The sequence below is a fragment of the Canis aureus genome, chromosome 34 (genome assembly GCF_053574225.1).
Source record: "Canis aureus isolate CA01 chromosome 34, VMU_Caureus_v.1.0, whole genome shotgun sequence".
In the NCBI taxonomy this organism is placed as follows: Eukaryota; Metazoa; Chordata; class Mammalia; order Carnivora; family Canidae; genus Canis; species Canis aureus.
In genome coordinates, this window is record NC_135644.1 from 9,291,645 (window position 1) to 9,318,735 (window position 27,091).

Consider the following 27,091-nt stretch of genomic DNA (forward strand, 5'->3'; position numbering starts at 1 on the left):
AGTGTGGTATGTGTGTGTGTAAGAGAGAGACAGACAGACAGAGACAGAAAAGGAGACAGAGGGAGGGAGAAAGACTATGGTACAAAACATGCCCTTTTCCTTCTGCTTTGAGAAATCCCAAAGCAATATTACTTGTCACAATGTTCTATGTTGTGAAGAGTTTAGGGAAATTGCTCCTTCGGTTTTTACTTGGGGCATTCTATTTCTCTTTGGAATCAGAGATTCTGGAGATGAATTTGGGTGAGTGTCAGGCAGTACTGAAAATAAGTGATGATGAAGTGTTGAGAAAGTCTTTGTTAGGATCAAGCCTGCCACATGTAGCTATTTCTTTCCATAAAAGTGCTCTCTTAAAGGATCCCCAGCCTTTCCTCAAACAAGCTTCTGTAGGATCATCCCACACATTTGCATACATCCAATTCTGTCAGCAGAACAAGCGCAATTTGAGCTCTTTTATACGAGGCTACTAGGCCTTCTGGGCCCTAAATTCCTACCAGGCCAATCTACCGGGCATACTGAAATTTGTAGCTGACAGAGTGTTGGGGTGAAGGTAAGATCCCTGCTACAGATACACATGTACAAAGAAATTGACTCATAGCCTACTGGCCTCCACATGTGAGTGTGGACACCTGCCTTCAATTCTAGATATATGAGTTCATTCATTTATTCCTTTTTCACTGATCAAAGAAGGGATATACAGATGATTTACAGTTCCCGTATCATAGTCATCATTGTCTGTTGCTTCACTGTAGATGCTCATAAATGTGACTGTCCTTAGTTAAAGCTTGATCAAGACCATCTTATCGCTAACTCTGAAAACTATCCCTTCTAAAGTTAAGATACTAGTATCCATAATTCCATACTCAATTTCTGTGGTTGAAAAGAAAATATTATGGTCAGACCAATGCAGGGAAGGTGGAATTTGGTGCAGTAATGTTTTAATGTTCTTAACACTCTCTTTACCCTTAGGTTATGCAGATGTATCTTCCATTTTGTGGAATTGCCATATCTAATGCTCAGCTCTTTGCTGCCTCAAGGAAAGAATATGAACGAAGCAGGGTAAGTAGAAAGAAATGTTATTGACAACTCTCAAAGCTTTCTGACTTTCAAGTGTCTGTGAGTCATCATGTCTTTTAAAAACAGCAGATGATCTTTGAATAATCTAGGAGTCCTTTTTATTTGTTTAATCCTTCAAGTTTATGATAGAAGATACCTTTGAAGCAGTAATTCCAAATGGAAGTGGATACAAATTCTCTGTTGTCTGAGGCAAATAGTACTGGCTTCTTTTAAAAATGAAACTAATTTCACATCTATACTGTAAGGTAGATAGAAGAGGTACTCTTATAGCTTTAAAACAATAACACGCTTTAGTAAAAAAAAAATAACACACTTTAGTAATATTTTTATAATTTAGTTTAAGAAGCAAGGTATGCTACAAATAATTTCACTCACCTCATGAATTATGCTTTTGAATTAAAAGTTTTTCTGGAAGAGCATCACAAGATAACTAGACAATAATGCAAACACTTTTATAGGATTATTAAGAGACACAGACAAAGAGGGACTTTCACCAGCTATAGAGATAAATACTAAAGAAAGACTAAAAAAATGCTAAACTATCAAATAGATATTAAATAATATTAGGCTCATAATACAATAGATACAGGTAGGTATAGATAGGTACAGTAGATAATATGCAAACAAAAAATATAGTATCAGGTAGTGATAAGTGCTATAAAAAATGAAATGAGATGAAGAAGAGATAGAGATTGATCACGGAAGGATAGTTTGGAAAGATATTTCAAAGTATGATCAAGTTCTCTTTAAGATGCTATTTGAACAGAGACCTGAATGAAATAAAGGAGCAAAGCTACACAAAGATCAGGGAAGACCATTCCAAATAGTGGAAATGTCAAGTACAAAAACACAGGAGTCCATGTGCCTGGAGAGCAGAGAGGAAGAACTCAAATAGCCAAAGCAATCCTAAGAAAGAAGGACAAAGCTGTAGGCATCACACTCCCTGATTTCAAACTATATTACAAAGCTATTATAATCCAAACAGTATGGTACTAGCACTAAAAACATATACCAATGGAATAGAATTGAGAGCCCAGAAATAAACCCATGCTTGTACAGTCAATATATATCTGACAGGGAGCCAAGCATACCTAATGGAGAAAAGATATTTTTTTCATAAATGGTGTTGAGAAAACTGGGTATTCAAATGAGCAAGACTGAAATTGGACCCATGTTTTACACCACTCACAAAAATTAACTTGAAATGGATTAAAGTTATAACTGTAAGACATGAGACTGAAACTTCTAGAAGAAAGCATAGGGGAAAAGCTTCAACGATTTTTTTTGGATCTGATACAAACTCCCAAGAACAAACTAGTGGGACCATATCAAATGAAAAATCTTTTGCACAGCAAAGGAAACCATCAACAAAATGAAGAAGCCACCTATGGAATGGGAGAAGATATTTGCAAGTTGTAATTATATGAGGAGATGGATGTGTTAACTCACCTTGTTGTAGTAATCATTTCACAGCACGTGCATGTGTCAAATTATCATATTTTATACCTTAAACTTACACAACGGTATATGTCAATCAGATCTTAATAGAGCTAGGAACAAAAGAAATAATACGACTGGGACTAGAGCAGTGAGAAGTGAGAGATTGCCCCCAACATTAGTGGTGAAATATATGAAGCTTATTGATGTGGAAAATGAGTGAAAATGACTTTTGGCTTGTACAGCTGGCAAGTAAGTAGTTGGGTACAGGAGTCTAAAGTTTTGGTGAGATGTCAGGACTTAGACTCATATTTGGAACTGTGAATATATAGATGGTATTTAAAAGTAGAGTACCAGATTGATCAATCTGGGGGAGAATATGTGGGTGTGAGAAGGGAAGAGGTCCAAGGATGAACCCAGGAGCAAAAGAAGGTAGTAGAAGAAGGAGGGGGCCAAATATAAGGGAAGTCAAGAAATGGAATATTCAGTTTTGTGAAGAGCCTCCAATGTCTGTTGAATTGCCTATCATCCTAGATTTTCTTCTCTTTTTTCTCCCATTGTGGAGCTAGTCTGTATTGTTATTTGTGAAACTTTTATCACTTGTTAGGAAAGCAGCAATTTTTAATTAGAAACAGTAAAATTACTATGATGTGATTTGTCAGTGCAAGACTCAAGGCACAATTAGTTTTTCCTTTGAGATAAATGTTCTTGTATATGGGTCCCAGAGGCCCTATCCACAGAGTCACAACAAATTGAAAAGTTAAATAATTGTTCAGTTAATATGATCCATCTGAAGAAATAGTCTGGATGATTAAGGAAATAATGTTTTCCCCCTTAATAACAGGGAATTGTGTTGGTAATTATTCAGACAATTGCCTCATTTTTAATGTTATATTTAAATATGAAATTATTGCACATTGACTTCCTACAGCAATTTGCTGTCCAGATGCCAGACAGCCAGGATATGCTCAAACTTTTTTCACCTCCTGGTGTTTCTCTGCTCCATGATCAGAGAGCCACCCAGGGCCCTTAGCTGTACTCACAAGCTCTCTTTAGAGAAAATGCTACCAAGGATATTTGCTCCTCTTTTAGATGCTCAGTGAACTAGACTCATTTCATGGATCCCTTAACTCATTCAAATGCTTTTCTACCTGAATAGACTCTGAGAAGAAATTTTCACATGTTTCTAACAGTTTCAGGACAAATCAAATTCATTACTGAAGTTGAAAATTGGTCATAACCCTGGGATGATCATCAACACCATTTATCTGAATAGATGTGAATATGAAACCCCACAAAATCCTTTTGTGAGAGGTCAGACCTGAGAGTGTACATCTTATTAAGTCCTATTGAACAAAGCACCCTCTGGCCAATTCACTGGCTATGTAATTTTCTGATTGCTCCCTGCTAGAAGCATAATATCTACTACCTGTACATAGCCCACTATTCTGAAATCTCTGGAAAGAGCCATGTAATTAAAAATGCCAAGTAAATATTGTCTCAATGCAAAAATTGCAAGCCAACTTAGCTGGATAAAATGACAGGATATTACAATTTGATTTTTAAGTGAGTGTGCAGTTTTCAAGTTAGAATTCTAAGGGTTTTTTTTCTTTAATTTGTGTGCTTTTCATTCTGTTGTTTTAACAGAAATTTTAATGGTATTTTCTTTCCTCAGATATATTTTAGTATTTGTGTTTTCCTGAATAGGTGAGATGAAGCAATACTTTTTGTGTAGAGGGATTAATGGGGAGTTTATATTTTTTTGGAAGGCTCTGAAGCTTAATTAGCATTCACCCTATAATTCTTACAGAGCTCTATGAGAAATATGTATTAGGGAAAATAAGTCTCAAGTTCGACCATGAACCTATTTCTTCCTGAGGGTGAGGAAGAGCTGCTTTGTAATTTTCTGAAATAAATGTGCTTTGGATAGAATCCATAATTTATAAAATGTTGGGTTTATACCTAGTCACATTGCAGAAAAACTACTGTGGAGTGGGAGTGAGGGAGAAGCCTAGAGCTATAGTGGACTAAATGGAATTGTGCAGTCATTAGCTACTCAGGAGATAGCCCTATAGCTATATGTGGGATTTATATGGGATTGTATGGATTGGCACTATTCTCAAGTTGTGTTTTTCAGTTCAAAACTGTGTTGTAAAACAATATGTCAAAATAATCATCAATGTTTTAAAAATTAGCCACACTAAAATACTTATATTTTATTATAGCAAAGACTAAATGGACTATTGAGAGGGAAAAAATGTTTTTATTCAGTCCTATACCCACCTAAATATATCCATTTCATCTTTCCTAGGCTTTGCTAGAGGTTGTTAATGACCTCTTTGAAGAACAGACTGACCTGGAGAAAATTGTCAAGAAAATAATGCATCGGGCCCAAACTCTGTTGAAATGTGAACGCTGTTCTGTTTTACTCCTCGAAGACATTGAATCACCAGTAAGTCATTTTTTTACCTGTTACATAGAGTTGAAGACTGTATTAAGGGACTAAAAGTTTACTTTATTTGTAATTTATTTTGTGAAATCATTGCTTGAACCACTCTTCATGACTCTTCCCACCATGAGGTCACTTTTTCTAAAATTAAAGTTTTTAAAATTTCTTTTACATGAATTTTCAGTATTGTTTTGCTGTCACCTTAGAAACATAGACTCTTGCTTTGATGGGGACATTAGAGAGCTATCCCAGCCCTGAGTATTCACAGATGAGAGAACTGAGGGATAAGACAGTTTGTCCACTGTCACCCAGCTGAATAGACATTAGCTCAAGTGCCAGGCTCCCATCATATTTACCCGCATGAGGAAGGCCCTTGGCATCTGTGGGTGAAGATGGCAGTCCAGACAGTGCTCCACAGCTCTCTTACGAGGAGGAAGCAGACAAATGCTGGAGAAGCAGTGCCCTTTGCTTTGGGAGCTCAGCCAGATAGTACTTGAGCTGAGTGGAGTGGCAAGCCTCTGCTGGGCTCTGCTTTGCAGCGAAGGTTTGAAGTGCAGTTTCCAAGTTCTTTTTCTGCTGCTTTAGAGCTGGGGACGCTTCCACAGGTGGAGGAGGCTCCTTGCCTCTTCACCACAGGGGTCCCTTTGACTCCCAAGGCAGGCATCCAGCTAGTTCAAGACCTCCGATCTGTAGCACCTTGGCTTTCAGGTTTCTGTTAAGCCCTTCACCTCTTTGGGGGAAGTCCTTGGGTAAATGCACAACAGTACTGAAAATAATGATCATCATCAGTCTAACTCCTTGAAAGTTAAATGTCTAACCCCTTAGCAGCAATTTAATATATTTACTGTGAACTGTCTTCAAACACCAAGAATTGTCTAGCTCCTTAAGGACTATTTTAATATGGCAGAGGAGGGTATTTCACTGTACTTTACTTAGATAAGATTATTGTCTTTGCCTTAGGTTTGTTTTCCTCAAAGAGTAAGAACCTTAGGGTAAATTTTGGAGATTTAATAATAGGTATCATAAAACTTACAACATGAAGTTTTTAAAAATCTATAAAGGTTTAAAATGTTTAGGAGTGTTTGCCCCTATTTTAGCAGAGGTTGGCATTATTTCTACTTCAGCAGGTGTGGTTTAAATAAGCAAAGCTTTGCCATTATCCTGTGATTATGTAAAACTCAGTGGAACCCTGGGAGGAATCCCCCTGCCCTGCAATAGCCCCTATTTGTGGAATGCTTCTGGATGTTGTATGAAGTACTAGAGTTCATTTCATTCTCCCTCATCCTTATGAAATAGGTATTGTTATCATTCTCACTTTATGGAGGAAATGAGGCTCAGAGAGTTGAGTGACTTGCTAGAGTCACCCCCATGGCCTGACTCTAAAGCCCCAGAGAGGAATGGGGAGGGGTGGAGGTGCTCACTGGTGCGGGCAGGCTGTAGGCACTCACTAAGCAAGGGTGCGAAGAGGCAGCTGTTGGGGCTTCAGCTGCCAGGATCCCTGATCCCAGGTTCCTGTGAGGGCAAGTGGCTGGAGGGCCAGGTGGAATCAGAACCGGGACGAGTGGGCTGTTTGCTTAGTTGTAAACAGATATAAAAATAATTTGAACCAGTTCAGGATAGCCATACTTGATAATCTTTTAATAGGGACTAGTTTTTATCCTGTGACGTTCCTCTTTGGCACATCAAATGAAAAAGTACAGATGACAGAAGTGGATATGGAAGGTGGGAGCAGAGCTGTAGAGAAGAGTAGGAACAATATCACCTAATGGTATAAAGTACATGAGTGCTTGGAGTGGGGGAAATAGAAACCACTATCTAGAGTGGGTGATACCAGCATTAAAGATGTTGACATATTACTGAAAGCTAAAAAGACCTTTTTGCTAGCACAGCTGAAAATTCTAAGATGGTATAGTGGTGTTAGAGCAGAAAATTCCAGGCCAGTCTTCCCTGTCTCTTCTCTTTGCCTATGAGTGAGGATGAGCTCCTCTCACCTAGAGGGCTGAGGTCTAGAGGTAAAAGTCAGCCATGTGCAGGGACATCTGGGTGGCTAAGTGGTTGAGCATCTGCCTAAGGCTCAGGTTATGATTCCAGGGTCTGGGGATCGAGTCCCAGTGTAGGACCCCCAGTGGGGAACCTGCTTCCCCCTATGTCTGTGTCTCTCATGAATAGATAAATAAAATCTTAAAAAAAAAAAGTCAGCCATGTGCAAAAAAAGGAGCCCAATCTGCTTGGTACCATTTTAGAAGCTGTAAAGAGTTTTTGGCAAGACCAGTGCCTTGCTGTGGGAAGGCTGAGGGTGGGAGTGAGGTTAAATACATGTGGGTCACCATGTAGGAAAACCATCAGTGCCATGCTCTCCTTTAGCACACTTCCCACTAAAGATTTCTCAAAACATCAGACTTATCCTGACTGTGTAGTAGCAGTTGTAGGAAGGAGACCAGACACAGTCATGCCAAGTATGGGAGGAGAAACCAAATGAACAGGATATGAGAAGCTGAAATCTGGTGCTGCACAGTTCAACAAACAGAAGCAAGGACTGTACACTCAGGGCTCCTGAGGTGTGCCTCTCCCAACAAGTATCCTGGTGGCGAGGAATATTTTAACTTTAATATGCGAAATTTATACATTTCCTTTTTGATTTGTGCTTTAAGAATTCTGTTTGAAAATTTTTTATCTGCCTCCATCTTATAATGACATTCTCTTATATTTTCTTTAACCCATCTGGTCTTTAAGGTCTTTGTATCCATCCAGAATTTATTTTTTGCATAGGGTATAAGACTGGATATGTGTAATCAATGGTGTCAGAACCATTTCCCCCAACTATGTAATGCCACTTCTGTATTATTGAGTTTCCCTATATACCTGGCTCTGTTTCTGAGCTCACTAATCTATTTCTATACCAGTACCATACTGTCTCAGTTTCTATAATTTGATAATACACTTTGATATCTGATAGAACAAGCCCTCAATGCTGTTCTCCTTTAAAATTGGCCTGCTTATTATTGGCCTATTGCTCTCTCATAGAAATTTTAAGAGCCATTTATCAAGTTCCATGAGAAATTCTGTATAGACTTTAATTGAAATTGCTTTAATTTATACATCAATTTGAGCAATCTCTGCAATAATAGAATAAATAAGGGAAAATGGCTTAAATAATAGGAACACATATGTTACGTGAGATGAAGTCTGTAGGAGGTGGTTCTGGGATGGTGGAGTAGCCCAGTGATGCAATCAAGAACCTGGCTCTGTCCACTTTCTGTTTGTGTCTCACTGCTTGGCTGCCTTTCATCCTTGTGGTCCAGGAAGCTGGCACAGCTCTAGGTAGTGTGTCCTCATGGAACTGTGCCCCAGGGGAGGAAGAAAGGAAAACTTTTGTTCATATGTCTCTCTTTTTCTCAGGGAAGAAAGTCTTTTCCAAAAGAGTTCTTTTCTAGCTGACTTTCCCTCAGGATCCATTGGTCAAGAATGAGATATTGCTCAAATCATTCATATTCTTAATATTTTTCTCATCTTCACCTCTCATTCTTGATACAAGTGGGTTCAAGTGTTCAGTGTAACTGAGATTTATCAGTATATTCTTATCCAATTCTGTAAGTCATTGATTTAGTTTTGTTAATATTTGTCATGTGTTTCTGAGTTTGAGATAGGAGCTCATTTTGTTTTTGTTTTGTTTTGTTTTTTATATTTATTTTTTATTGGTGTTCAATTTGCCGACATATAGAATAACACCCAGTGCTCATCCCGTCAAGTGGCCCCCTCAGTGCCCGTCACCCAGTCACCCCTACCCCCCGCCCACCTCCCCTTCCACCACCCCTAGTTTGTTTCCCAGAGTTAGGAGTCTCTCATGTTCTGTCTCCCTTTCTGATATTTCCCACTCATTTTTTTCTCCTTTCCCCTTTATCCCCTTTCACTATTTTTTATATTCCCCAAATGAATGAGACCATATAATGTTTGTCCTTCTCCGATTGACTTATTTCACTCAGCACAATACCCTCCAGTTCCATCCACGTCAAAGCAAATGGTGTGTATTTGTCATTTCTAATGGCTGAGGAATATTCCATTGTATACATAAACCACATCTTTTTTATCCATTCATCTTTCGATGGACACCGAGGCTCCTTCCACAGTTTGGCTATTTGGACATTGCTGCTAGAAACATGGGGGTGCAGGTGTAGGAGCTCATTTTGATGGAAGTGTTTTGTTTGTGTCTTTTTATTATTATTATTATTCTCTCTTGTACTCTTCCCTCCCTATTTAATAGTTTGTGCCATTCCTAGGCCCCTAGTCAAGAACCAGGTCTTAAGTTGGGTCTCCTGCTATGTAGTAATATAACACTAAGCCAGAGCAGCATGGTTCAGTTTCTGAGGGTGAAGCTACATCACCTCTTTCAAGGGAACATTTTTAGTCCCCAAACCCCAGTAGAAGGTGAAATTCTGATCATTGCCACCTGCCTGTTTCTGGACTTGGAGGAGCACAGTAAGCCTATGTCTTCAAGCTTGACTCTCTAGAGAGCTTTTCCTTTTTATATTCTCTGCTATCCTGCCTTTCTCTCTCTCTCTCTCTCTTTCTCTCTCTCTGTTTTTTAACCTCTAGATGTCTTTAAGATTTTGTCTTTCTGTATTTTATCAATCTTTGCTCTGTTTTTGGAAGAGAACGGATGTGTCAAAACATTAACTTATAGCATCATCTCAACTAGCATTCCATATGCTACTTTTTACAATTGGCGGGGGATGGGGGGGTGGGGAGGCATCATTTCAGGAAAAAAAATCTGCTGGAAGTTTCCTTCCTTTAAAAATAACTTTTGCTTTTTTCTATTTTATTAGAATCATTCCTTGAGACAAAACATCTGATTATTGCCTTGTGATTTGAATATTTAAAAAGCTGGTTACTGCAGATGTATGGTATTTCCTGGCCTTTCTTCATCTGAGGGGAAGAGAAAGAAAAGAAATTGAAATCTAGTTACTGAAGCTTTGATTCATCAAACTCTTAATTCAGTTATTAGAGACTGCCTTCATGGTCTTTAAACTGAACAGGCAGGTGTTAACTGATCTGTTCACTCAGTGGATGCCAAAAATAGAAACAAGGAATGCCTTTCCAGCCTCTCTCCTGCCAAAATTAATATCTTACCCTCTTGTGCTTCCTTTAAGTATTTCAATCAATTTTAAGTGACTATCAATTGTATCTTCTACTAGACTGAAAAAATAGAAAGATTGTTCCATAGCTAGCTACTCTTGATCTTAGGAAATATTTAGTCCCTTGGACTGAATATTCCCTGCATAATGTTACTACATTCCATGGACCTAAGCAATTCCTATCCCTTCTGTGAGCTGCTTTCTAGCTCACGTATTTACTAATATCTCTATTTCTTTCTGTACTTCACCAAGGAAAGCAAGAATGTAGACATTTTCATGGTAAAGTCCTAAGGCACTGTCTTAGCACTAGTGTTTACATATGTTCTCCTTTCTTCTTTTTTTTTTAGAAGTCCAAGATTTTGTTTTATTTTATTTTATTTTTTTAAATTGTGGTTTTAAAATTTTTTTTTATTGGAGTTCAAACTGCCAACATATAGCATAACACCCAGTGCTCATCCCGCCAAGTGCCCCCTCAGTGCCCATCACCGAGTCACCCCAAACCCCCACCCACCTCCTCTTCCACTACCCCTTGTTCATTTCCCAGAGTTAGGTGTCTCTCATGTTCTCCTTTCACGGCTCATCCTAATGGCTGGCAGCTATTGCCTCATGCAGAACTCCATCAAGGACTTCCTAACTCAGCTTATAACCATGATGCTAGTTTCTGGAGCTCACTTCCTAAACCATAAAGCAGGAGCTACACTTACTTTTTTTTTTAATATTTATTTATTTATTTATGATAGACATAGAGAGGGAGAGAGAGAGAGGCAGAGACACAGGAGGAGGGAGAAGCAGGCTCCACGCCGGGAGCCCGATGTGGGACTCTATCCCGGGACTCCAGGATCACGCCCTGGGCCAAAGGCAGGTGCTAAACCGCTGAGCCACCCAGGGATCCCCTACACTTACTTTTTAATATGTTCCTTAACTTCTTGGTTCTTATGTAAATACACATACAATTAAGCTATTAAATTAGATGATGATCTTCCTGAATCCAACACTTGAGAGGAAGAGATGGAGGTAATTTTATCTGATCGTTCTGGAAAAGCCTATAATTCAATCCACTTCATCCTAAGGGATGGCAAAAATTGCTCCAGGCTTTCTTTTCTATTTCACTTTCTTTCCATTTCCTCACTTTTCTTTAACTTGCTTTCTTCCTTTAAGAAAATCAGTGTAAATTCTTTTTGATTTTTGATCCAAGTGCGTTTTCTAGAGTACAAAGTGGCAACTATCTTAAAAAAACTCTAATGATTATCCAAACAATCATTGTTTTATATATATGTATATATATTAATGATGTGAGTATATGTACATATCATTAGTTATTAATATATATTTGTTATATAACTCACTTTATTAATAATTTTATATCAATATATTAACTCATATCATTAATCATTTATATTGTTAAATATGTGTGCATGTGTGTATATATATATATCTCCAACTTCTGAACTTCAGTCCCTACTGCCTATCTCCACCACATCCTGCCCCAAATCTTTACCACTTCTGAAATTTCCTGTTTCAGTTAATAGAATCTCCTGTTTCAGTTAATAGAATCATCATCATGTAGTAAGTAATTCAAGCTAAAAACCACATATTACAGTAGCTTCTAAGTGTTTCTTACCATTTACATGCAATCTTTGTAAGTTCTGTTGCTTTTATGTTGAAACAATTTCTAGCCCCTTCCTCCCACCTCTTCTACCACTGTCTTTACTTGTCTTTTCTAATCTCGTAGCTTCACATTTTCCTCAACTCATTTCTTCAGTTGCAAACAGGGCAATCTTCCTGTCCATCAATTCTTAATACTCCTTCTAGTTCTCTTGTAGAGCATCATCTGCTTCTTCCTTGATTCAGAATATTTGATAACTGTCTGTTGCCCACACAATAAAGTTCAAACTGCCCAACATACACGGTTCACCACTTATGCTCCCAACTTAACTTTCGGCTGTCCTTTCTGGTCTTCAGCCTCATTCTATCCCTTTCTTCCTCCTCTATCCTACCTCCCTATGATCAGCTTCTGCATGTATTTGCTTCTATATCTTTGTACGTATTATTCTTGTGGAAAAAAGATGCACCAGATAGTTAGGAAATAATTTCATCCAGGCTATTGCAATAGGGAGACCATTCATTTCTAAGGAACATCTCAAAGAAAAGGAAAGATGGAAACAGGTCTTATTTTGCTAGGCAGGGTGGTCTTTTGATTCAATTCTGGAACAAAGTGATAGGAGGGACTTCTTCATTATTACTGTTTTTTGGGGGAACCGGGCTCAAGTAAAGTTCAACAGTGTCAACTCTGTACTGGCTATTCTCTGCAAATCCCACCTGCCCCCAACTGTCTGTGAATTTTCTCTCTTTAACTCAGAACCCTTGAAGGCACTTGGGCTTTCTTGCCTACTGGCTTTCAGATGAGTTTGACAAACAAGAGGGGTTAGCAGATTTTTAAAAGTTTTATTTTAGATTTATTTATTTATTTTAAAGATATAGAGAACACAAGCAGGAAGGGCAGAGAGAGAGAAAAAGAGGGAGAGAATATCAAGCAGACTCCACGCTGAGGGCAGGGCCCTACTTGGGGTTCAGTACCATGACCCCAAGATCATGACCCTGAGCCAAAACCAAGAGTCAGATGCTTAACTGACTGCACCACCCAGGCATCCCCAGCAAAAGATTTAAAGACTTAAGGAGAGAGAAATTGGGGATAGTATTCCTCTTGTTCTTTTCTGCCAGTTGTAGAGGTGGCTGGATTTTTCCAAGAATACCTACGATAGTTCTGATGCCTCTAGGACACCAATAAATTTATTTTCCCCTTCTTGCCATCCTTCCTTCTGTCTCTTGCTCTTTGTGACCTTTAGACATGCTCCTTTAGACTGCAGCCTTTCCAAAGTTGCTAGTTCCTGGGTACCTCACCATTTCTTATTGATTTCTTTTAAGTGTGGTTTCTGCCCACACTTCTGTAACTAGTCCCTTTTTTGAATTAGGTTCAGTTAAACCCTTTCGAGTGTTTTCTCTGTTTTTGGCCAAAACTCTGACCTACTTGTCCCTCAACCTGGAAAACTTCCCCCACTATCCAGCCTAGAACATGCCTGCCCACCCTTGAAGACATAATTCACAAAAAGGCTTCTTCAACACCCTCTTCTGTGTGCCTGTAGAATTTTGAATATATATTGTGATGAAATTATACTTTTGTGAACTGTTTACCCCCTCACTATTTTGAGTCCCTCAAAGACAAGACGTGATTTATGCCCCTTGGTATTTCCAGAGCCCATTACAATGCCTGAACACTAATCATTTGATAAATGTTGATTGAGTGAATCAACGATTAGAGTAAATTACTCATCAGTGTAAGTGAGAAATTTATCAAGAAGGATAGCAGTAGATGATCATTTAGTTCAGTCTTTTTCCCAATAGAATAATCCTCTTGTGGAAAAATACAGATTAAGAAAACTAATGGAAAAAAAAAAAGAAAACTAATGGAAAAAATGGTGATTATTAGATCATTCTTATTTTCTTTTTGGTGGCAGGAGTAGATAGTCCTGAGCACAGTTTTTGTTTTTTTAAGTTGTTTTTAAATTAAAAAAAAAAAAAACACAGAGAGAAACCAGACCAACTAGTGCTTGATAAATAGCCAAATCAAAAGACTTCTGTCCATGGAGCTTTTCCAAAGAACAGGCAGAGATGCTTGGGGATATTTTGTTTACTTCACTGTGGCATGTGTACTGCCTTCCCTAGGGTGCAATAATCAGGGCTGATCAACAGCCAGAGGAGCTTGGAACCACTTGTTCAGTTTCATTGACCTATAAACCACTTCTGAGATTTCTCTCGTTAGATTCTTTTTTACTTTGTATGTGAATGTCGGCATTTATTTATTTAATATAGGTTCATTTGGTATATCTATTATAAAATCAGACTTGGATTTAGAGAATAAATTTTTAAAAATTAATGAGGCTGAGAACTATTCAATTGGTCCAAGTCAAGAATAAAGCATAAATTTTATTCTTCTTTTATGCTTTTGTCTGTTTTTTATTGGTCATAGTCTCCACAGTGACACTATATATCCCATTAAATTGCACTGAAATATTTTAGCTGTTTCATTTTTAAACCCAGGTGTCTGACTATAAATAATTTTCTACTTGAATGCATTATATTTTTAATAAATATTTTAAAAACATATAAATTGTTTGAGGCATGGCTGCCTAGAGTTTGGCTTTTCAAACAAAGATACTTTTAAGGGTGAAAAGAGGCACTTTTAATAATTGTCTCAGGATGATAGGCTTAATTAAAGTGAGACAATCCATGACAACTGGGACATATGCATGTCCTCAAGTATATCCCCCAGCCCTTACTGTGGTGCCTAAAATTTCCATCATTACAGTCTTGTTTCAGATGTAAAGATTCTGACTCTAGGAATATGCCTTCTGAATTATAGATAAATTACATAGGAATATGAATACATTAATCTATTATCAGTCATTAAAATTTAGCAAAAAATAACTGGTTAACTTGGTCCAGAGATGGCTCTAGACCAGGAGTCAGCAAACTCTTCTATGAAGGGCCAGCTAGGAAATACTTCAGGCTTTGTGGCCCATATGGTCTCTGTTGGAGCTACTCAACTCTACTGCTAGAGCAAAAGACAGCCACAGGTGACATTTAATTAATGAGTAGGCTCTGTTAAAATGAAACTTTATGAAAACAGGTGGTGGGGCAGATTTGGCCCATAGTCTCCTTTGCCCATCTCTGCTCTAGAGGAATGAGAGGCAAGCAGATCAGTCTGCATTTCCAGAAATGTATTACTTCTCCACTGTTCCTTCTTGCTGGCCTCAACATGGACCAAGTCCCATGGGCATGTTGTCTTTAAGGGCCTAATATTCTAATGACTTTGAGGGTTCATTGGTGGTGAGTCTAATCTCAAATTGCCCTAAATTCAGAAAATCTATAGGAGATGCCACCAGAAGCCCTGGGTTCCCAGCTATATGGTCTAGACTAGGATTTCTGTGATAAATCCATTCTAAAATGGACTTGCAGCCCTTCATAGGTCACCTGGAATCAGACTAACTTTCTACACCTAAGGCTTTTTCTGACCCTTAAGTTTAAAGTTTTTTCCCCTTTAAAATATTATTTAAAAGTTAGAGACCTTATTTATTATTTTTTGATATCTCTCTTTGCTATCCAGTGTACACTACTATGCCTTAGATAATCAATATTAGCCAAAGACAGTCAACATTATTCTCATTTTTTCTGCTAAAGACACAAGAACCTGTGACTTATCACACAAAATACAAAATAAGGGAACATAATCTATAACACTGCCCTTACTTCTGACACTAATTATAAGTTCAAAGGTTTCCAAGATCACCCTCAGTCTCAATAATTTGCTAAAAGGGCTCACAGAACTTACAGAAAGCTGTTATACTCATGGTTATGATTTATTATGGGGAAACATAGATTAAAATCAGCCAAAGGAGAACTATATGGGCAAGGTCCAGGAAGATTCCAAATGTGGAACTTCTAGTTGTCCTCTGTCACCATAGAGTCATGGGTAGCATTAACTTCTCTCAGCAATGATATGTGACAATGTACATGATGAAGTATTACCAACCAGGAAAAGTCACCCAAGACTTGGCATCCAGAGATCTTTATTGACGCTTAATCACCAAAATTTACAATAGCTAACCTCAGTCTCCATTCCCTCCAGAGGTCAAGTGATACCACATGACCCAAAGGTGCACCCCACCCCCGAACCACATTGTTGTGTGGCTCAAATTACATTGTTCTATCTGGCTGGCCCAAGGTCCTCAGGTCAACAAAGATATTTTTTCAAGACTGGACATTCCAGGGGCTTAGAGCTTACCTCTCAGGAACTAAGAGTAAAGGCCAGAGACTTTCTTTGCTAAAGTTAATTCTTTATTACACACAAGGTCAACACTGTGGTTCAAGAACCCAGCATCAGACTTTGGCCGGGATATCATAGACTGGTTTATTGGGGGATATAACTAGTACTCTCCATGATAGAGAGTGATAAAGCTAAAGGATAATCCTTGACTTTCCCTTGACTCATTAAATTGAATTTAGAAAACAAAAACAATAAAATAAAACAAAATATTTGACCCTGTTTTTCTTTATAGCGTATGGTTTATATTGAAATAAAAAGTTCTAACATTTTAGAAAAAAAGTGTTTTTTCCTTTTAGTGGTTTTAAAAGGTCCTCTTTTACATATGAGGAGTTCAAACACATTTCATCAAGAGATTATTTGTTTATCTACTTCTCATTCTAGATCTATAAATTTTATAGCTTTAGAATTCCAGAATTTTCGATTCCATTTCTTTTCTTTCTTTCTTTCTTTCTTTCTTTCTTTCTTTCTTTCTTTCTTTCTTTCTTTCTTTCTTTCTTTCTTTCTTTCTTTCTTTCTTGATTCCATTTCTTATAAGCACTATCCTTGAGCAGGTTTTTTAAAAAAATTTAAACATTCTTTGAAGATTTTTATTCTCTTTTAATCTCTGGATATTATATTTCCTAGGTTTGTCTTCCTAAGATGTGGAAAGCAGAAGTTCACTTATTATTTTAGGAAGTGGTAGTTTTGAGGAGCCAGGGCAGATGAAGCTCCCTACCACACAGTAAACATCATGCATTCAGAGATTTTTTTTCCCTTTACTTTTCCACATGTAGCCCCAGGCCCTGTGCTACTTGATGTGTACAGGCACTCAGTATCTCTCTGTTGTGTGAAAAAAAACAATTTTCAAAAAGTTAGAAACCTAACCCTTGCAGAAATCTAAAGCAAGCATGTACCAAAATCTTGTTTAACTCATCAAAGAGAGAAATCAAGTGAGGTGGTAAAGTAAATTCTAAAATAGGTACTGAAAGAATGCTAGGATAAGATTGCTAGGTTAGATTTCTAAAATGGTTGCTATCATCCAGGACAATAAAATTGTTAACTATGGGCTTACCTTTACTACTGCACAGAAATCATTTGTATTTCTACTCACATAAAATTCATTTGCATTTCCACCTGAATAAAATTCATTTGTGTGGTGTCAAGCTGTTCTTTGTGGCCTCAATGCCTGTACTCACCTTGCTTGTTTTGAACTTTTACCTAGTTCTTGCCCATTCTGGGTACCCATCCCCTCATGATGACTTTCCCATTTTACCCCTTCCTCTCCATGTTGACCCAGTTACATTCAGATTACCAAAGAGCAGGCTTCTCAAGTGGCACAAGCTACCTTAGCCCTGACCCCAATACAGGTACTTACCATGGGTCCTTGCTCTGCTCTTTCCCTGCCTGCAGTGACCAAACTTTGGGCTTTGGGTGACTTTATGTGGTCCTGTGAGCATACCATGCTCCCCTCTCTAGGAATTTTTTTTTTCCTCTCTAGGATTTGTGATGAATTCTTTAATTTCTCCAAATATAATTTTGGTGGATGTGTCCGAGTGATCCTTAATGACCCCACAAGGGGGGCTTACTCCCTCATATGCAACCCAATTTGCATTACTATCAGTTTTTCAGAAAGTAATATCTATCCTTTTAGAGTTGTAAAGTACTCCAATAAAAAGTAAAAGAGAAACCAAATGAAATATTGTTGGGGAGTTTAATCTCATCTGTCAGGTTAGAAAAATAAAAGCATCTCCTGTTCGAGGGGTGCCTGGGTGGCTCAGTCAGTTAAGCATCTGACTCTTGATTTGGGCTCCAGTCATGATCTCAGAATCATGAGATCCAGCCCTCTGTTGGGCTCTGCACACTGGGCACATACCCTGCGTAAGTTTCTCTCTCCCTCTCCCCCTCCCACTTGCACTCTTTCTCTCTCTCTCTCTAAAAAAAGAAAAAAAAAGTTTTTATTTCCAAATGCAGAAACAATAGTTTATTGGTATTTTGATTAGTTTTATATTAAGCCAAGTATTTTACTTCAAGCTACTTTTAGCCTGTGTTTATTTAAATTCAGGCATTAATGGGTATTCAAAAAATATTTATAGAATTGATAAATAAAGGCAGAGTTTATCTGACTATTCTGACTTTGAAGGAATCACATCCAGATAATTTGGTGTCACAATCTTGCTCCTGTTTATAAAAGCAGTGGTAGTGGGGAAACTGGGGCTATAGAATCAGACTGACATGGTTCAAATCGCAATTCTGTGGTGTGTTGGTTGTATGGTTTCCAGAAAACCACTTAACCCCTCTGAGCCTTAATTTCCCTTCAATAAAGTGGGCATAATAATATTTACCATGCCAGGATATTTTAGTCATTGATACCTATATAAAGGATTGGTCATAATGTATGTGAAATGCCTCATACATATTTGGAGCAAAAAGGGAGAATATGGTTGTCTTAGTTCAGGCTACTATAAGAAATTAATATACAATGGATGGCTTAAAGAACATATATTTCTCACAATGCTGGAGACTGGGAAGTCCAAGATCAAGGCACTAGCAAATCTGATGCCTAGTGCGGGCACTTTTCCTGACTTGTAGATGGCCATCTTCTCATTGTATCCCCAAATAGCAAAGAAAAGGAGAAGAAGCAAGCTCTCTCTGCCTCTTCTTATAAAAGCATCAGTTCCTTATGGGGGGCTTCACCCTCATGACCTAATCACCTCTCAAAGACCCCATCTCCAAATACTATCACATTGAAAATTAGGGTTTCAGCTAATGAATTTGGGGGGACTACAAACATATAGTCCATAGCAACAGCATAAACATGATAAAAATAGGGAAAGAATTTTCTGTCATCTAACAAAATAATGGAAATAAATCACAAATGATGAGAGATCAAAGTAGAGCTAGAGGACTAACTCCCCCTTTTAAAATCTGTGACAATTTTGTATTATGCAAACATAAATGAAATGCTACTACTTTTTACCTTATTATTGTTTTAACTTTAAAAATTATTTGGAGTATAGTTCAAGGGATTTATTATTTGGTGATAGCTTATAGTTTCTTTGTGGCTTGATAGCCTTTTGAGGCCCAAGAATATTGCAAGTGGATGAGGATTCCTCAGTGATTGGTTTCTGTTTAAATCCTCAATTAAGATTAGTGTTCTGGTTATCTTTTCTGTGTAACAAACCCAAAGTTTAGAGGCTTAAATCAATCATATTATGCCCACAGATCTGTGGATCAGAAATTTGGAGAGAGTACCACAAGGAGGATGGCCTGACTCTTTTCAGGATATCTGAGGCCTCACACTGTTGGAAAAACATAGTCAGGGATGACTTAAGGGCTGGGAACTGGAATCATCTGCAGATTTGTTCACTCATATGTCTGACTCCTAGACTGGAAGGACTTAAAGACTGGCTGCTGACCAGAGCATCTACACATGGCCTTTCTATGTGGTTTGCCTCCCTTTCAGCAGAGTGGCCTTAGGGCAGTTGAACCTCTTACATGGTGTCTTGGGGCCACAGACACAAGTATTTCATCAGATGACGCAGAGGGTGTATTGCCTTTTATGACAATCTCAGAAGGTACATCATGTCCATTCTATATACTCTATTGGTCAAAGTGGTCAGAAACCCATTTAGATTCAAGGGGGTGGGAATATAGACCCTACCACTTGGTAGGAGGGTGGCAGGGTCGTATTGTAGTGAAGAGTGTGGGATAGGAAATATTGTTGTGACCATCTTTAGAAAACAAATTTGGCCACAATGAATGATTTTGTAGAGGTTTAGTTCACACTGGAATATGAAATGAAATGTGTGCTCTAGTTGTCAAGGGCATTTTCTTGCAGTTGGTCTACTGTGACTCCCCTGCATTTGGCTAGTCACACACAATTTTCTTTGTGATGGGCTTCTCTTTTCTTTTATCCTTTTCCTAATGTTGCATTTTCTTAGTTTGGGTTCATTACCTCACTGATAAAGCTGTTTTAATATTTAATCTATTCCCAGTTTCCAAATCATTTTCTCAGGTGCCCATCAATTCCTCATAAGTGGTTAATTTAAAAGGCCTTTGAAGCATGACTGCATCCAGCTAAGGCAAATATAAATGTCAACCTTGGAAGCATCCAGTGACATTCAGATGACTCCTTTCAGTGTAAGGGCCTCATTTTTCTATCATGTGGTATAGTTTGTCAAAAGAGGACCAGAAATGGTGCTTTTCCTACTCAACATTTTTAATGTTGTTGAAAGAACTGGCACTCTAGAATCAAGCAGACATGCTTTGATCCCAGGTGCCCCATTTAGTTGTGTGAAATTGAGCAAGTTTCTTAAAAATTATGGGTTAGTTTCCTCATCTATACACTGAGAATAAAAATCCCTGCTTTATAGAGCTGTACTAAGGAACTTAAATAGTCCAAGAAGCTTCTGATGTAGAGCCTGGAGTATAATAAGAACTCAATAGCTAATAATAAGAAAAACTATCTTTACACTTTCTGTGTCCAAACTTTTCTTTCAGAGTAGTAAGCTTGATCGTGTTCTTGCACTGAATATTCTGGTTTCACAAGATGAGTGAGGGAGGAAGTATCCACACCAGGGATGATCCTTGAAGAAGATGGTTTTCTCTTCTTTACCCTTGGAGCAGGAAGTGGGAGGGCAGGTGTCAACAAAATGTTCACCTGAGAACAATGATAAACCAGGGAAGACGACTGGGGTCAATGGAGGGCATCCTTTTCAAGGTTTTGTCTCTACCTTCTTCTCCAAAGGACAATAAAAATTTTTAAATGTTTTCAAATGAGATGTCCCTTGGCAAGATTGCCACAAAATAGTATACTCCTCATTGTAAATACATAACACAATAAATTTTCCCCCCAATGTTTGTTTGTTTTTGTTTCTTAAATTCCACATATGAGTGGGAAAAAGGAGAGGCAAACCAAGAAACAGACTCATAGCTATAGAGAACATACTGATGGTTACCAGAGGGAGGGGGTGGAGGATGGGTAAATAGGTGATGGGGATTAAGGAGGGCACTTGTGATGAACACTGGCTATTGTATGGAAGTGTCGAATCATTAAATTCTATACCTGAAACTAATACTACGCTATATGTTAACTGGAATTTAAAGAAAAACTTGAAAAATATATGCATATTTAGTAAAATGTATTAAAACGTTGGCAATGTATGCTATGTTGGAAGTAAAATCCAAAATGAGAGTTGATGGTGGGCACAGGATCTCTAAGTGTGTGTAGACTTTGGGATTGAGGCCGCCATCTGGGCAGAAGTTGAAACAGATATGGTGAGAAAGCAATACAAGAAGCAGGGAGGAAGAGAAGGAGGGAGAGAGGGAGACAGAGAGGTGGGAGGCAAGAATGAGAGAAGAGATGTAAGTCATAGCCCCCTCTTGGCTCATTTCCTTCCCATGAGTTCTGCAAGAAACTTTTGTTCCTTAAAATCAGTCTCACTTTATATAGGCTGGCTCAAATGGCTTCTGTTTCTTGCAACCGAAGGGTATAGTGAGTTGATTTCTCTGTCTCCATTTCTGAGCCCACCAAATGCATTGTTGGACTAAGTGCTGTTTAATGATTTTTTTGGCTCCCTGATTTCTTATATTTCTTTTATTTCACCATGCCTAACATGGCACCTTGTACACCATGGATGTCTAGTAGATATCTATCAACATAAAAAAAACGTGGGGTAGAATTTTCTTCCTCTGTCCCTTGAGATTTCTCCACTTAAAATTGCACTTTAATCTCCAATTATTATAATAATTATTGTAAAGATGAAAAGTGTTAATTGCATTATTTTAACCTACAAGAAAGCTCTAATTGACTTGAATTTATGTCTTTCTGTGTGGCAGGTGGTGAAGTTTACCAAATCCTTTGAATTGATGTCCCCAAAGTGCAGCGCTGATGCTGAGAACAGGTAGGGCTTGTAAGTTTCAGGTTTGTCTTTTGCTCCTTGTCTTCAGTCTGTGGTGTTGGCAGCATCGTGTAATTCTTTAAGGATAGGAGTTCTTCCTTTAGATCAGCAAGTGCAGACAAATATCATCACTCTTCTGTATTTCATGGCTTAAAGAAAAACTGCTGCCTTTGTATGTCAACTATATTTCAATAGTAAATATTTTCAAGAAACTATAGATTAAAAATACATGTGTCTATGTTGCAGGATAAAACTACACGTGAATAAAGTAAATTTTGAGATATTCCCCCAACTACACAGACAGCCTAATTTTCGGCTTTATTCTGGCCCTTTGCTTCTCTTCCTCCCTTTTGCTTGCTCATATTTGGCCATTAATATATACCCTTGGGAAAGAGTGAGTTTCCAGTAACTCATTTTTTGTGCCATTGGTGTCTTTGAAGTAAAGGTGAGAGTTGGGGACAATCAGTGAATTTCTGTTACCTTTGCAGTTCTTTGAATGCTGGTTGGGCTGCTACAAAAGTAGACTCTGTTTACTTTGATCACTTCTAGAGGAAGGGCTAAAAAATAGTGAAACTGACCAAAATACAAAAATATGGGAAAGACAAGTAAAATACTTATGGTGGCATGATGATGATGATAATGATATTAATACTGATACCAATGCAGCAAGATAATCAGCTTCCAATAGTTGAATGCTAAGTGTGCCAGGTTCTATCTAAAGGCTTTATATACATTTAATCCTATGAAGTCAGCATCATTACCCCTGCATATCAGAAAAAAACAAGGTTTAGTGAGTTTAAGTGACTTGTTACAAGTCCTGCAGGCAGTAAGTGGTAGCCACATCCAAGGACAGGGTCACCTAGATAGAACTCTCCCAACCTCTGAACTTTGATCCCATTGCCACACATAATTTACATCCTGGCAGTTAATCTCATACAGTGAATGCCTCTTGGGTTAATATTCCCCAAATTTGGCCCTATCAATCAGAATCAAGCTTGGGGAACTTGATAAAAACAATTCCCAGAACCTGCACTGAGAGATTTTGATTCAATATGTTGAAATTGAAGTCCTAAAGATCTATATATTCAAAGGGCTCCCTGGGTACTACCTGCTTCAAGATGTAATATTCAAGGGTAATTTGATTTTATATATCCATCATTGCCTTAAGTTCAGGAAATAGAAATCAGCACATTAAAATCGACACTTCATTTAGTTGCTTTAATTTTTATCCAGTGCCTGAAATTTAAAAGAGGCCTTTGCTACATTATAGGGCTTTCTTGAAAAGGCAAAATTATAGGAACAGAAAGCAGATCAGTAGTTTCCAGGAGCCAGAGATGAAGAGAGGGATATACGATGAAGGGGCCCAGGGGAATTTGGGGATGTGATGGAATCGTTCGATTATCTTGCTGTGGTGGTGGTTGTATGACTACATTTATCAAAATTTACAGAACCATACACTAAAAAGGGTAAATTTTACTGTCTGTAAATTATACCTTAAGATAGGGGGAAAAGAGGCCTTTCATAGGAGGTTTTCATTTTCATACAAATATATTTATGTCCACATCTATATCTAATGTAAGTGAATCTATACCCAAAAGTAATATATTTAGACATAGAGAGTTACTAGTGGTGTACTGAGCAGGTTTCCCAAAGTTTTCATGTAAAGTAACATGAAATGCACTAGAAAAAAACATGTATTCATACTTACTCCTTGAGCTAGTCACAGCCTCACGTAAGCCCTCCCTCATGTATGAAGGGGGCAAGTTTTATGGAGTTAATGAAATGCAACCTTTGAAATTCTAATGCTTCAATATTGTTCTTTTTTATGCTACGGAATGTATCCTCTTGGTTAATACAGAGTTAAATATTTCTGATCTTTTGATTATTTTTAATGATGAAAGAACTTCCATGTCAAAACAGAATGACCCAAGGCCCAGTGTGCCCTTGGCAAACTTTCTGATAATAAAGAAAGAAGGAAAGAAAGAAAGGTCCCGATTTTCTTTAAAGAGACATTTGAAAAGTGCCTTTGAACTTTGACATTATGAAATAGTACTCTCCATCATTCTATTTGTGGCCTTTAAATTAATGTAGAATGTTCATTTATCTCAGAAGACCTTTCCTGAATTGTCTAGTAATTTCCCTCTTGTAGATGTGGGTTCCTTCAGTCATTTATTGGAAGTTGAAGGAATAAAGACAAGTGGCCTAAGCATTTACTTTGCCAGAGGCTGTGGAAGAGACATTGAAACAGGCTAGGAGTCTACAAATCACAGTGTACACTCAGCACATTGTAAATCTTTCCTTTAACCTTTCATCACTAAACATCTTCACTGTAGATAATGTCCATTAGATACCTTAGTCCTCTGGACATCATTCAGAGTTATAATAGGATAGCTTTTGAAGATAATGTCTACAGCTTCATGCAACAGTGTTTCAGGGTACAGTTTAATTCTGGTGAATTCTGGCTTAAGGCTTCCTAATTTTTATAGACAGTCCTTCAAGATTTAAAAAAAAAAAAAAGTTATGTTGCTGGCTCATCATTTTTGCATGTTACCCTATAGGGCTAACTCCTTTGTCATGGCCACACTCCTCTTGGTCTTCATGTAATTAATACTAAGCAGTTTGACAGTAAGAAATGATTTGATCCATTTCTCTCCATGAGGGATGTACCTCCTCTGGGGCACCCTTGACAACTCCTCCAGTGATAAAATTCTCACTGTGTTACCATGGGCTTTTTTCTACTGATAGTGTTTTCTAATTGTTAGAAGAGCCTTTTACATTCCTTTAACTTCCACCTATTTGTCCTGAATTTGTCCATTAAAGATAGTTGTTCTTTCATTAATTTTATTCCTTTATTCAATAGCAATTTGTTGAATACCTACTCTGTGCTGGGAACTATATAGGTAATGGGGCTACAGAGATTTTTTAAAAACCAGCAGTCTGCCTTCAAGGATCTCAAGGCCAAGGAACAGAGGTAGGAGTAGGTTAAGAATATACTATAGCCATAACTAGATTTCACCAGGCCTCCAAACCTTGGCTGTAAGTAAAGTCACAGTAAGAGTGATAATTTATATTTGGCTGCTTGGTCATTTCTGCTTTGAAGTCTAAGACCCTCCAGCCCTTTGCAAAGGTCACTCTTAAAGTAGTTCTGGGAGTCTCCAGGGTTTAAACAAACAAAAACAAAATAATTTTTGCTGACTCATCATTTTCCCAAGTGTCCTCTCCTAAAACCTCTCCCCCTAGATATAACAGAGCAGCATCTGCTGGGCATGGGCCTCCTCACACACTCCAGAATTCATTGCACTGTCTCAGAGGCACTGGTGGCCTTTTCAAATCTGAGCAAGGCTGGGTAATGAGTACATAAGTGGGAAGAGGGCTCACTTTCCCTACCATGTGTTATAGTTTGTTGTTTGACCCCTAAACTGCCTTGCATACACTCCATTTTTTTTTCCAAATCTTTCAATTCCTAAAGCTTTTATCTGTAGCCCTTCTTTTTCCATAGGACTTGAACTAAGTCTATGGGAACAGGCTTAGGAACCAGAACTTGGATTGAGGGCCAGCCATTAAATTGCTCTCTTGGTTTTCCCACCTTACTTCCATGTTGGCCATCAGGTTTAGAGCCTCAAAACCTCCACCTCACAGTCCATTTCCCTCTGTGCAATTATCTTGTGCAAATAAATGCCTTCTCATGTACAGATGTGTCTCAGTTTAGGCTCATATGTCCCATTATTAAGTAAATCAGTGCCTGCAAACCAATTCAATACTTTCTATAAAAGGTTTATTGCCAGGTGGTATTTTAATAGAGAACTCATCTGGATAAAAATGGAAGGTGATATTCAGGGAAAACTCTTAGATGTTGTGAAACTTCAGTTAGGTCCTGTAGGAAAATGGAAAGTTAGTGACACCGCTACCTTCCAGGAAGAGGAAACATTGTAAACAGAGGCACAGAGGTGAGAAAGCTAACAAGGCATGTTTCAGGATCTTTAATTTGGGCTGTGAGCTATTGTCACAAAGGTCATCATAATTGATGGTGGTGACCCTTAACTCCCCATAAGGACACCCAGCTAATTGGAATGCCAACTGACTGGGGCAAGGATCTTTTTGGGTCTTGAAATGCTTAAACTCTTTTGATTGGCCTGGAGACTGGCTACATGTTTACTCATAGGAGTTAACCACAGACAGTGACATACTGAGATTTGTGTCTTGAGAACTCACCTGGGCATTAGAATGGGAGAAGGACTAGAGGAATGGCAGACTAAAGACACCAAGGGATTACTGCCTCACCCCAGTGGCACTGGCTCAATACTGGAAGACTGCCATGGATCCGCTGTGCTTTACATCTGCTTTTCTTAGATGATTTTTATACTTCATGTCTCCAGACTCTTTACCACTATTTACACTCTCCCCTGGATATGCCCCAGCTTGCCTGAGTCTTTCTTAAAGTGATGTTTTCTAGAATGGGACATACTTTCCAATTTTTTTCACAATCAGAACAGATCAGAAAGAGATATGTACCTCAGTTTTTCAGAACACAGTACTATTAATGCATTGTTTATTTATTTATTTTTTGCATTGTTTATTTATAGTCATCTTGTGTTATCAATGCTGACTTATTTTTAAAAATGGTTTTATCAAAAAAAAATAAAAATGGTTTTATCTGATTCATGTGATACTCCACCTCCTCAGATCTTGCTGTTAGAACCTTTCCTATGGGGCAGCCCGGGTGGCTCAGCGGTTTGGCACCGCCTTCGGCCCAGGGCGTAATCCTGGAAACCTGAGATCAAGTCCCATGTCGGGCTCCCTGCATGGAGCCTGCTTCTCCCTCTGCCTGTGTCTCTGCCTCTCTCTCTCTGTGTGTGTCTCTCATGAATAAATAAATAAAATCTTAAAAAAAAAATAGAACCTTTCCTATGAAGCCTAATTTAAGAATATTTAGTGAACCAGCCTGAATAAACTTTCTTGGATCTCTTCAAACTTTGAGAACCTCTTTTCTATCCTCAGTGGGAACAGGTAGTTTGAATAATCATGTGTACCTTAGAAATGGAAAACGCACATTTATGGACATCTTAATAGAAATTTTCATTTAGTTTGAAATATATTTGGCCAAATTTTGTTGATGTATCTCCTAGGTATAAGTTTGGATGCTGCTTTGGAAATTATACTTTCTCAGCTGTGCTACATAAGTATTTTTTTAAAGCCAAATGTCTATAATTTCTAGAAGATAACAACTGACTAAAGG

The 27,091-nt window shown here is 38.1% G+C and overlaps 1 protein-coding gene across 7 annotated transcripts in view; it reads left to right on the forward strand.

The window, feature by feature from the left end:
- PDE11A (phosphodiesterase 11A) overlaps positions 1 to 27,091 on the forward strand; it is a 406,550-nt gene that overhangs the window by 172,766 nt on the left and 206,693 nt on the right. For all 7 annotated transcript variants that reach the window (XR_013371375.1, XR_013371376.1, XM_077883001.1 and 4 more), the window contains 3 exons: positions 967 to 1,056; positions 4,823 to 4,963; positions 21,794 to 21,858. Coding sequence is in view for 5 of the 7 variants with exons in the window: in XM_077883001.1 (XP_077739127.1) it covers positions 967 to 1,056; positions 4,823 to 4,963; positions 21,794 to 21,858 (296 nt within the window). In the remaining 2 variants the exon portion in view is untranslated. The remainder of the gene's footprint in view (positions 1 to 966; positions 1,057 to 4,822; positions 4,964 to 21,793; positions 21,859 to 27,091) is intronic.